Source organism: Macrobrachium nipponense, chromosome 8 (assembly GCF_015104395.2).
Source record: "Macrobrachium nipponense isolate FS-2020 chromosome 8, ASM1510439v2, whole genome shotgun sequence".
Taxonomy (NCBI): domain Eukaryota; kingdom Metazoa; phylum Arthropoda; class Malacostraca; order Decapoda; family Palaemonidae; genus Macrobrachium; species Macrobrachium nipponense.
In genome coordinates, this window is record NC_087203.1 from 80,039,861 (window position 1) to 80,052,360 (window position 12,500).

General features: G+C 40.2%; 1 protein-coding gene across 1 annotated transcript in view; it reads left to right on the top strand.

The window, feature by feature from the left end:
- The window catches only part of LOC135222879 (adenylate cyclase type 3-like), a 628,074-nt gene that overhangs the window by 101,480 nt on the left and 514,094 nt on the right, over positions 1-12,500 (top strand). The window contains 1 exon segment of the mRNA XM_064261239.1: positions 10,725-12,295. Coding sequence (XP_064117309.1) covers positions 11,240-12,295 — 1,056 coding nt within the window. The 5' untranslated portion in view covers positions 10,725-11,239.

The window sequence follows — 12,500 nt, forward strand, 5'->3', positions numbered from 1 at the left end:
AATACATATTACAACCAAAGTCGGTACAAATAGATATCGGTAAGTCTCCAACTACAATGATATTGTACTGTTTGAGTCTTCATATAGTCTTTAGGATTATAAATTATGATAATTATGTCTTAGTTTTAAAAATAAAAAAAAGAAAGTGAAGAAATACAATAAATATTTTCTCTCATTGATTTTTATTGTGTTAATGTAGTGTTCGTTTCGAAACATTTTGTGAAGCATCGTCTTTTATAAACTCTCTCTCTCTCTCTCTCTCTCTCTCTCTCTCTCTCTCTCTCTCTCTCTCTCTCTCTCTCTCTCTCTTTTTTTTTTAAGAATTACCTTCGTTTCGTGATTCATAATCGTATTTTAAGGGAAACATTTTATCTTCTTTGTCCGTGTCCGCGGAATATCTTATTTCATGGTGAACGGAAACTTATGGAGGGCACTATTGGAAATTGTTTTCGTAACTATTATGCCCGAAGCCGTAATCTGGTTAGATCTAACCGGTGGAAACTGGAACGCCAAACTTCCAGCATCAGTCACTCTTGGAATGTCGATACATACAAGATAGCCTCATTTTGGAACAGACTACCAGCTGAGGTACCACTCAGTTCAACAATAGACTAGATAAGGGTATCTGCACTTTAGTTTAATTGTTATTATGTGTGCCCTCGGATGGGCTGGTAAGTCTTCCATGCATCTCTCTCTCTCTCTCTCTCTCTCTCTCTCTCTCTCTCTCTCTCTCTCTCTCTCTCTCTCAACATTTAATTCTGTCTCTTCAACTTCTAATTGACAAATATACCACATTTTCTCAGCCATTCCTCCCACCTACCCTCCCGTCTAGATCTCTGTCTTTTGCAAACCTTTGGCAATTCCGAACCGCCTCCAGGACATATTGTCGGGTCCTTGTCTGAGAGACAAGGGTTGCCTGCATATGTCCAAAAGAGGGAAATTGTTTCTTTTATCCTTTCTTTTTTCTCTCTTTCTTTAAGAGGATTATCATAATGCGAAGTATTGTTTTGGTGGGATTACCTAGCACGTAGTGCGATAATAAGGAAATAGAACAGGGATTAGGAATTATTGATAAATGCATCCAAAACTTGGAAGGAATAAAACAGTCAAGGAATTGAAGATGTAGGAAAAGGATCACAGAAATAGAGTTTTGTGAAGGGGTCATATAATTGTTGAATCGATAATTTTACATCATATTTGCTCTGCAGTATGCGTAAGTAATTTTTTGCAAGGTTTTTATCTCAGATATTTTCGTTCTTTGTGGTGTTCTATTTTATTACTCTTTGTTATTTCTTAAATTTAGGAACAGTCAGATGATATAAAGGAAACTTTTACTTTCTCTGGGACAGTGGTATAAAGCTTAAATGGAAGTCACGAGAGATGTTAAGAGTTATTTTTTTTTTTTTATATATAATAAATCTGTATGATAATATATATATATATATATATATATATATATATAATATATATGTATATAATGTGTGTATACTATATATATAATATATATATATATATATATATATATATATATATATTATATATATATATATATATTTTTTATATATATATACATATATATATATATATATATAATATGTATGTATATTATATATATATATATATATATATATAGATATATAAGCCATTCTAGAGGGCTTATAACACTTCCCTAGAATATCGGAACATCTACAAGACGCCATGAGGTCGTTAACGGTCATTCTCTCTCAGATGAAGAAAAGCGTCACCTCCCCCCAAACATCCCCCCAAAAGTTCGTTGGTTTTCTTTAGCGTCACCTATATTGGCCCCCACCCATTGGTCAATAGGCCTAAGGAGAGGTGCCGCAGCCAATCACACACGGGAGGGAATATATCGGGAGTTGTGGGGGAGTAGAGGAAAGAGAGAGAATACCAAGGTTTTCCCCTTGAGGAAGGCAGTTAGCCGTCGGTCAAGCTAATGGGTGGACGTGCCGTTTTACCCCCTCGTGCCCTCTGCCGGTTCCGCTCGGTCTCAATCCCGCGGTACTATAGATATTAAGTTCATTTCACTCGGGCCCTTGTGTAAATCATTAGAATATAAGACCGGTGTTAAATTAATCACTGAGCGTTTGATTTCTGCATGACCCACAGTAACTTAAGAATCCCCACGCGACCCAGGTCGGGGTCATAATTTTGGTGTCAGGTGTGTGGGGTCCTCTGCGAAGCGCTAATTAACAGTAAATATAGCGATCTGTGGGTCTTTCGAGGCGCGGATTCGGTGACAAATTGTTCAGTGTCTTTATGGATCGGAAAATACCACGACGGAGCGGTCACATGAAACAACAACACAAAAGGGCCGACGTTGAAGTGATACGTTAAGCAAATTCGAGCTTGCCTTCACGTAACTAAATGTCAAAGTAACGAGCGTAGATAGCGAAGAAAGTTGGCGTGCGATATTGCAATACCGAGCGGCGAGAAATCGTGAAACGGGCAAATACACGCACACACGAGCTGTGCTAAAAAAACGGTCAACAGACTAGAAAAACTGTATGCAGTGTATAAGCGAGGGAAAGACAGAAAGGACGAGTGTCGTATGATTGGAGTGAAGATTTGCACTCCCCAAATAAAAAACCAGCCAGACGCTGGTTACGATAGCAAGTGGAAGGAGGTGATCGTCAGCACAGTGATCAGCAGTGCCTTCGCAGACCATCGGCGATGACAAAGAACGGAGCAAAGATGGCGGACAGCAATGAGCGCCCGCCAAAAGTCTTTCCCGCCAAAGGGAAAGAAGAGTCCTGGAGTCAGCTGTGTGCGCCCAAGAGAACAGGGGAAACCACCCTGTTGGGCAGCGGAGGGATACCAGTTCTCCCCCCCGAAGAGTAGCAGAGTGAGACTGTCCGGAGTAGGGGACTCCCCCTACAGGACAGCACACCCCCCTCAAGAGCGGGAATGGGTCGAAGGAGATGGGCACTTTCCTCCTTCCCCCTAGCCCCTCTAGACGTTGAGGAGACGGTATTCACCTTCAGGATGGATGGGGGAGTGTGAGCTGTAAGCTTCGTCTGGTATAGACCAAGCTGTTAGAAGTAAGAAAAGCTGACAGCCGTCGGATGGCGGCTGACGACAGCAAGGGAGTGTAGCAAGACATTCCTCCCCTCCCCTCAAGAGGAAGGGGAAGGCGACGTGGAGAGAGTAGGAGGGTCAGCTGGGATCCTTCCTTGGCACAAGGACACGAGGAGAGTAATTACTGACCAGCGTGAATAATTGTCAGTGAGGGTCTTTGTGAAGAATTTAAACAGTATGGGTATGAAAATGTGGGCAACCCGTAATGGAACAAGTTTCTTTGTTTTGTTTTATTCACTATAGTTTAAACTTTTTTTTTTGAATTTTTAAGTTATTCAAGTAATTTGTCTGAGAAGTTTTTTTTTGTTTCTTATCAGGAATAACGTAAAAAAATCAACTAGTGATTTGTCAATTTCTTTTCTTAATCATTTTATTTGTGGTAACTGAACCCATTTTGTGATTTATCTGTGATTGGAGTTTGAGTAATTTAATTACGATTGTTCTTATTAGAGTCAATGAATATTAACCAATTCACTGATATTGCTTGCTTAATGTTTTGTGAAACTGTAGATGGATTTTTTCTTTTATTTTGTTCATTTTTATTGTCGGTTTTCAAGTCCTCCACCTTGAGGTAGAGACCAAAACCCGCCCCCCCCCCCTAGAGCCTCTCCTCAATAGCAAAGTGGTTGTCAGAGAACACCACCAATAGTGTTTAATGTTAAATTTATTGTTATTAGTAGTAGTTACCTGGGTGTTGACCTCTTTGAGATTCTCGTAGTTAAAACCAGATTGTTATTCTTTTCAAGTACTAATGATACGAGTCCATTTAAGATCACTGTCAATGCCCCGGGTTAGGTAAAGAGAGAAAGAAAAAAAACAAAAAAAAAAAAAAAAAAAAGGAAAAGTAAATAAATGAATAAATAAAATGAAATAAAATAATAATAATTTTAGTTAAGTAATAATACCGGAGCTAATGCCATTACCAAGGATAATGCCTATCCATTGCCCTCGATCGAAGTGCTTTTACTTAAAGTAAAGGAGAGTAAGTTTTTCGCCACATTGGATCTCAAGGCTTGCCCTGTGATGAAAGTGAAAGAGAAAACGGCCTTATAGCAATCGGCTATATGAATATAATTTTGTTCCTTCCCTTCAGGTTGAATATCTTACAGCTCATTTTCCCACGAGTAATGATTACGCGTTTTAGCCTCTATAATTAGCATTGTGAGTTTTTTTGTACATTTAGATGATATCATTGTAGTTGGTGCTACTGTAGAGGAGCATAAAGATAAGTTTTGGAAGCATTAAAGCGTCATGGGATGAAAATAAATTTAGAAAAATTTAAGTTTTTCCAGGTCGAAGTAGAATTTTTGGGGCACCTAGTAACTTCCGAAGGCCTTAAGCCTTGTGCCGATAAAGTTGTAGCAATTAAAGAATTTCCACGACCAAAACATGCGAAGGATGTAGCCAGCTTTCTCGGACTCGCGGGTCACTGTCGGAAGTTCATTAGAAATTTTGGACAGATAGCAAGACCGTTAAATGCATTAAGAAAGCAACCTGATTTCCAATGGGGTGAGAAAGAGGAAAAAGCTTTTCAGAAATTAAAAGATGCCCTAATGAGCGACGAACTCTTGGATTATCCGAGGTTCGATCGTCCTTTTTCAGTGACCACTTCGCAAGTGATATTGCGATAGGAGTAATCTCCCAGATTGACGATGAAGGTAATGAAAGACCAGTTTGTTTTGCATCACGAGGATTAAAAGGGGCAGAGAATAATTATAGTACCTTCGATCGAGAGGCTTTGGCGGTCTTATGGTTGCTGGAGAGACACAATTATTTATTTTTTTTTTTTTTTTTTTTTGCTGGGACATAAAATAGGTTTTCACAGATCATCAACCATTAATGTACCTGCTGAATAAGAGCGAGATTACAAATCGCCAAACTCGTTAGATCGAGTGAATTTTAGAGCTTGACATCTTAAAGATTGAATATGTCCCAGGTAAGGTAATAGGATGGCGGATGCTCTCTCCAGGAACATCATAAGAGTAACAACTCGTGCTACAGGGCGCAGGGAGGAACGGACAAAAGAACCTCGTGACGTTGGTGGCACAGGCACTGCAGGCATAGTGCCAGCAACGTCGCGACGGTACCGAACAATGACAGTCAATCAAACGTAAGCGCGACGCGCAGAAAGCGGGAAATTCGCAAGCACTCTCAGATGAATGGAGTGCCCGAGGCGGTAGCTGGTTAATGCAGGTGGAACTCCGTCCGGGGGATTCCAGTAATAATGCCCGGAGAATGAAAAGTGTGGTTGATTTTTGTAGTTGGAGTGTGCGAGAATTGGTTGAACGTTCAGGTGTCTGAAGCTTGGATTAGCCAGATCAAGGCTTGTGTGAAAAGGTGAGAGCACGAGTTCCCTTGAGTTCTGTGCATCTGTCAAAAGACGCCTTCTTCATTGAGGGAGACGTCTTGTTGTGTAAATATGAAAAAAGGCCCGGAGATGTCCGAGCCCGAGTCGTTCTTCCTCGAGCCTTAGTAGAGAGAGCCATACACATGATTCATGTTAGCCCTTATGCTGGGCATGTAGGTATAGAAAGATCTCTTAGAAGCAGCCCGGGTGAACAGTTTACTTTTCAGGTTGGCATGCTTTGAGACATAACTAGATTTGTAAGTAAATATCGTGTGTTTAATACGATGGAAAAGCAACCTGTTAAGTATTTTTTTTTATTGAAAGAGCCATCCATTTTTATTTATGTAATCCTTACGCCAGGCATACTGGCATAGAAAAGTCCCTTATTAGGGCACTCGAAGTGGTGCTTGTTAATTCTATCGTGAGCATTAAATGTGGTGAGCCCCACCACTCCCTGCGGCGCCAGGGTAATACAAGTATTATTGTGTTTCATGGATGCGTTATATACGCTCCCACCCATGGTTATGGATGGTGGATATAACCTGCCTGTTGGGATCATATCATGTGAAAGAAATTAATCGAAATACTGGCGTATTCCACTTAAATGTACTAGAAGCACAAAGCGAGAAAACACCGTCGCACGCAGTATACGTCAAGACGTTTGTTTACCACACCAACCAACCAGTATCCCGTACCCGAGGTTGGCCGGGGTACCTGGGAGACGAGCCAGTGGGAAATATCGGTGCGCAAGTGGGCGCCCGGGCCGAGAGCACAAGACCGAGCTCCGCCCGAGCCTATGTCATAAGTAAATGCTTATTTCAAAGTAAATGTAAGGGGTCATGTGAACAGAGTTTTGTAAATGCCAACCCACGTCTTTGCCTAGGATTCAGAATCATGCCAGTGTATTTTTTTTTTTTTTTTTTAATTTTATTTCTTGTTGTCTCGATCAGATTGTCATGTGTCACGAATTTATGTTGTTTGAGATAACTTGTCCAAATTATTTTCATAACAAATGTTATTACCTGTGGATCATATTCTTGTTGTGTAATTTTGTTTTGTTGTGCTTGTGTTGCTTATGTACGGTTTTTTTTATTATTTTGAGTTTATTGTTTTTTTTATGTGTTAAATTTGTCGCAACACCGATTCCATCCTATTTTATCTTTCATAAATTACACTAATGCTTGTAAAGTTTTTTTTTTTTTTTTAGTTTCACAGATGATGAAATTTTTTGTTTGTTTGTTTGTTGCCTGAATTTCCATATTTATTTCTATGGTTCTTTAGTTTTTTATTTTTATATTTCTTATGTGGTTGTCTAAGTGTAAATCATTGTTTCAAGAGGATTCTTTTTATTGTCGTAAAAACTCATTGCATTATTTTTGTTGTGTATGTTTAAATTATGTTTTTGTTATTTTGAAGAAATTTAATAGATTAACGTGATACAATGTCATTAAAAATGGATGCCATGTGTCGTGATTGCCAAGGGCAGTGGCTGGATGTGAAAATTTTCTGTCTTTTTGTTTTCACCATTTTGTTTTGATTATGAACCTGAACTTATTGAATGATTTCTTTTTTTTGGTTTTGATCTGTTCCAGGAGAAGAGTGATTGTTCTTAATTTTTTTTTATAAAGATCTTATGTTTGTTGTAAGACGTGTTCAATTTACTTGTAACCTTTTAGTTTGTACACACGTCAAATGGCCCCCTTTAAGTTAGTTAATTTGAATTTAGATAAATCAGTACCTTGAGAAAAGAGATCGAGATGGGAGACAGGCAGAGACTATAGCTTTGCGAGGACGCAAAGGAGATTGATTGGGAGGGAGTGATAAGCCATTCTAGAGGGCTTATAAACAACTTCCCTGAATATCGGAACATCTTACAAGACGCATGAGGTCGTTAACGGTCATTCTCTCTCAGATGAAGAAAGCGTCACCTCCCCCCAAAACATCCCCCCCAAAAGTTCGTTGGTTCTTTAGCGTCACCTATATTGGCACCATTGGTCAATAGGCCTAAGGAGAGGTGCCGCAGCCAATCACACACGGGAGGGAATATATCGGGAGTTGTGGGGGAGTAGAGGAAAGAGAGAGAATACCAAGGTTTCCCCTTGAGGAAGGCAGTTAGCCGTCGGTCAAGCTAATGGGTGGACGTGCCGTTTTCCCCCTCGTGCCCTCTGCCGGTTTCCTTCCGCTCGGTCTCAATCCCGCCGGTACTATAGATTATTAAGTTCATTTCACTCGGGCCCTTGTGTAAATTCATTAGAATATAAGACCGGTGTTAAATTAATCACTGAGCGTTTGATTTCTGCATGACCCACAGTAACTTAGAATCCCACGCGACCCAGGTCGGGGTCATATATATAAATATATATATATATATATATATATATATGTATATATATATCTATTTATATATATATATATATATATATATATATATACATATATATATGTATATTATATATATATATGTATATTATATATATATATATATATATATATATATATATATAGATATGTGTGTGTGTGTGTGTGTGTGTGTGTGTGTGTGTGTGTGTGTGTGTGTGTGTGGGATATCGGTAGTAGGAAATCGCTGCAGCGAAATTGTCATTATGAATACATTTAGTTTATTTAGTAACTCGAAAAAGTTTTGCTGTATGGACGAGTCTTTCTTGCGTTTAAGAGATTTTCATTTTCGTTAATATTTTTTTTTCTGTAAAAGAAAACTATTGAGATAATTTTGTCTGCCGGTCCGCACTTTTTCTGTCCGGCCTCAGATCTTAAAACTACAGAGCCTAGAGGGCTGGAAATTGGTATATTTGATCATCCACCCTCCAACCATCAGAAATTCCAAATTGCAGCTCTGTAGCCTCAGTAGTTTTTATTTTATTTAAGGTTTAATTTAGCCATGATTGTGCGTCTGCCAACGCTGTAGGCAGGCTACCACTGGTCCGTGGCAGATGATTTCATGGACTACGGATCAAACAGTATTTTAAGCTGTACATGAAACTCGATTGCGCCGAAGATCGGCGTATTTTTTACTTGTTTTTATAATGTTATCGAGTATGTGTACGATTCATATGGGACAAGCTTAAACCAATATCAATTCGCAAAATCAGCTCTTAAAGAAACAGGATTGCTGTATGTGAAAATAGAGAGAGAGAGAGAGAGAGAGAGAGAGGAGAGAATAACACACTATAAATCAATAAAGACAGATCGGTAATGTAAACAAGGGATCCAATTTCAAAAGAGCTCTCTGCCTTCTGATGTGCAAAAAGAAAGGACTGAAATGGGACGAAAAAGTTAGGAATATATATTTTCTTTACTATGGTTGTAGCTCCCCCCCTCCCCCCTCCCCTCCCTCCCCCCCGGACATCTGAAGAGTTGGGAAGGGAACGGCAAAAGAGCGACCGTAGAATCTGACCTGTTTCTGGCGACCTGCGAAAAACGGGTTTCCGTCTAGCTATTGATTAATCTCTTTCTCTCGCTCGCTCTCAAATGTAATTAATTTCTTCTGGGTGAAAAGGAAATATAAAAACATTTCCTGCCTCCCCTTCCACATGTCTCTAATGTCTTTTAGTTCCTGATTAAAAAATGAGAATAACTTGATAAAATCTCTCTCTCTCTCTCTCTCTCTCTCTCTCTCTCTCTCACAAGGTGGCTGACGGGGTCGTTGACCTTTTGGGGTTGGGTCAACCTTTTGAGATGCAATCCAATAAATGTTTATTTACCCATGCTCACAGACGCACGCATGCGCACGCAATTTTGGAGTTGCTGTAGAGTTATGTCTTAGATTTCTACAGGTCAGTTTTTCCACTTAAAAGATGTCAGGAAATAGACATCCTGTAGTAACATAAGTTTTTTTACTGGAATGCTTTTCTTGGCTGAAACCTTCTTAATTGAAAAGGTTACAAGTAGCAGACATTTTCGTAATTCATGGTCAACCCGCAGTGATTTTTTTGATGATTTCCAGTATTTATTTTTCATTTGTTTGTTTTTTTTCGTTGCCACAAATACTAGATTCATGGGGATGTTCATAAACCTTTGCCGTAATTAAAATACTTTACAGCGTCCTTATAATTATATTTGAATAAATGTTCGGATTTATAATATTTTTCCATTCTGCTATCGCTGTATTCATACGATTTTCGGTTTTTAATTATTACCCGTGCATATTTTCTTGTTTATTTATTCAAGTCATAGTAACAAAACAGGAGCCTCTTTACGTACTCTCTAATCCTATTACTCTTGATAATCATTAATGTATTCTTGGGAGGCCGATCGGGAGATCATCCTGGTGCCTTTCATCAAGCCAAGTTCTAATTAATGTCAGAAGAAAGAGAATTCTTTTTCACATTGCTACCAGATCTGGTGTACTACTCTGTGCGTGTAATGCACAAAGGAATTCTAAAGACTCCGAATTATCGATAGCAAGCACGTATATACCCAACTAGTCTAGGGTAGTCAATAAGTATCAATTAAATAAACATCTTACAAAGATATTGTGGAGTTCGTTGTTGCTATCATGCCTCCCCCACCTTTCCCCATTTTTTTAAGGCACCCAATAGACCTTTATATATTTAATATTGATTATATCATTAACTATTGTAATGTGACGGAAGAGCTGGAATATAGAGATTCGAAGGAAATTTCTGGTGTTTATGTGAATTGACCTGTTTTATTTTGGAAGTATTATTGTTATTGTTTAAATAGAAAACCGTCTCGCATACTTGCCTCGTTAAAGTTAATGGTGCATGGGCAGTTTTGAAGGAAAGGCCACGTAATAATTGACTAACATTCATTTCATTAACAGGAGGATTGGGACACACGCGAGATAAAGCTGAATCATGGATCTGATTTTGTCCAAATTTACATTTTTGTGCTTCTATATTATAAGTAATTGTACATTACTATTGTTGTTATTCTTATGTGCTAAAATTTCATAGGAAGAGATCTAAAGGGCCATTTACCATTAAAAGCAATCTTCCAGCAGCAAAAGGTCAGGGAAATATAAAACGTAAGATCAGTTAACAAACAGATCAATATAAGCATATCAGAATATTATTGTAAGTCAAAAAGATTATGGCAATAACAAATAGCGCTTTAATGTAGTTTTATCACTGTTATCAATGGGACGGCCTCTGGTAAATTTTTAGCTAGTCCTTTCATATGTCTGCTTTATGATTAGGTATGACGTAAGGATTATTCAAATAATAATTTATTTCTTCTTTTATCCATTTGAATGCATTTTCTATGAATGGTATTGATCGTTATTTTTCTTTGATTTCAGGGTTGACTAACGGACGTGTGACGTCATTGTTCATAGCCTGCGTCAAGGATTACATGAGCAGTCATTTCATTGCCGGCTGAAGCAACGCATGTTCGAAGAGCCAACGAAACTGAAAATAGGAATCCTCTCCCGAATGTCTTATCTACAATAACTTTTGAATTAACTGTTTACCATAGTGTGTATCGGTGTCACTGAATGTTATTTAATGTAACTGTGTTAAGTGTTTATCGATCTTATTGATGTATCATTAGATATTCTCAGGTGTTTAGAGTATATGTATCCTAATTGTGGGGAAGATAAATTTTTCTGAAAGTGTATTCGTATATTTAGACAGTTTTAGTTCCTTGAACTTCAAACTCGAAAATCAGTGTTGTCAAAAAAGAAAGAAAGAAAAAATTCTTGACACCAACTGTTCAGGTTTCTCGACGTGATCACGTGATGTTTGTGTTACTAATAACTAGTTTTTACTAAGTGTACGTAAAATGAAGAGTATACTTTAGAATCCATCGTCTAACATGGAGGACGACGTCAACGGCAAACTTATCAAGGAGGAGGTGGAGGAGGAGGCCAGCGAGTTGCCCGCTTCCGAACTCTGCCCCCGCCTGAAGTTGGCCCGCAAGAGCCTGACGCGATGCAAGAGCGTCGAGGAGACCTTCGACGACGAGTGTGACCCCTGCCTGAAGGACACAGACGAAGACGAAGAGGAGACAAAGGTCGCTTATGAGAACGAGAACCAACGAGAGACGTCTGCCAAACCGCGACCCACGAGCTTAGGCGATGGCAACCACAAGTGTCCGAGTCCCAGGGGGGGTTCTCCAGCCTCCGGGCAGGACGCAGGCAGTTCAGCCAGTGCCAGCGGTGTGGAGGGGTCCAAGACCCATCAGTCGCCCTCTTCTGCGAAGGCGGAGGACCAGGCCAGCAACAGTTGTCGCAGTAGCGGCAGCGAGGGCGGCTTCGGCGAGGAAGGCAATGTGGCCCCCGCCAAGGGATACGACGACATCTCGGCTTCCATGAGCGTCATCCGCATGGAGAAGTTCGCGCTGGAAAAACGCCGCGTGTCTCGCATCCTGCCCAAGTCCCTTCACCGCACCTTCGTCGATCCCGACGTCGAGCAGCTGTTCCAGGCCTACCACGAGAGGCAGCGCCGTGCTGACCTCAACATCCTGCTTGGGGCAGGTGCCACTTTCGCAGTCTATAGCGTCGTGTTGTGCATCGCGGACTTGCCACACCCATCTCTGGCCGCCCCTCTGGTACTGGGGTCCATTGGCGGCCTCCACATTCTCCTGATCATCCTTTGTCGCCTCCACGTCTTCCCTGAACGCACATGGATTTTCCTTCCGTATTTCGTGTGGGCGCTCTTCCTCGTTGGCGTCGGGGTGTTCATATTCCTCGGCCCGGACGCGCCAGCACCGCGGTATGGATTGCTGTGGGTGATTTTGCTGCATTTCTTGGTGTTCGTTGGGCTGCCCTTACGACTGCCCTTGTGTCTAGTACTGACGGGCATCACAGCAGTGGCTCACCTAGCCATCTCTGTCCTTCTGACGCCGGGCGAACAGCTAATTAAAACTCAGGTGAGTGCATTAATAATATTATTTTAACCAGACCAATGTGAAAAACTAAAACCTTACCCGCTGGACATAGAGAGACCACAGATTACAAGGGAATATACACCAAAGTAACGCGATTTAAGCATAAAATGAAATATCTTTCACGAGAGAGAGAGAGAGAGAGAGAGAGAGAGAGAGAGAGAGAGAGAGAGAGAGAGAGAGAGAGAGA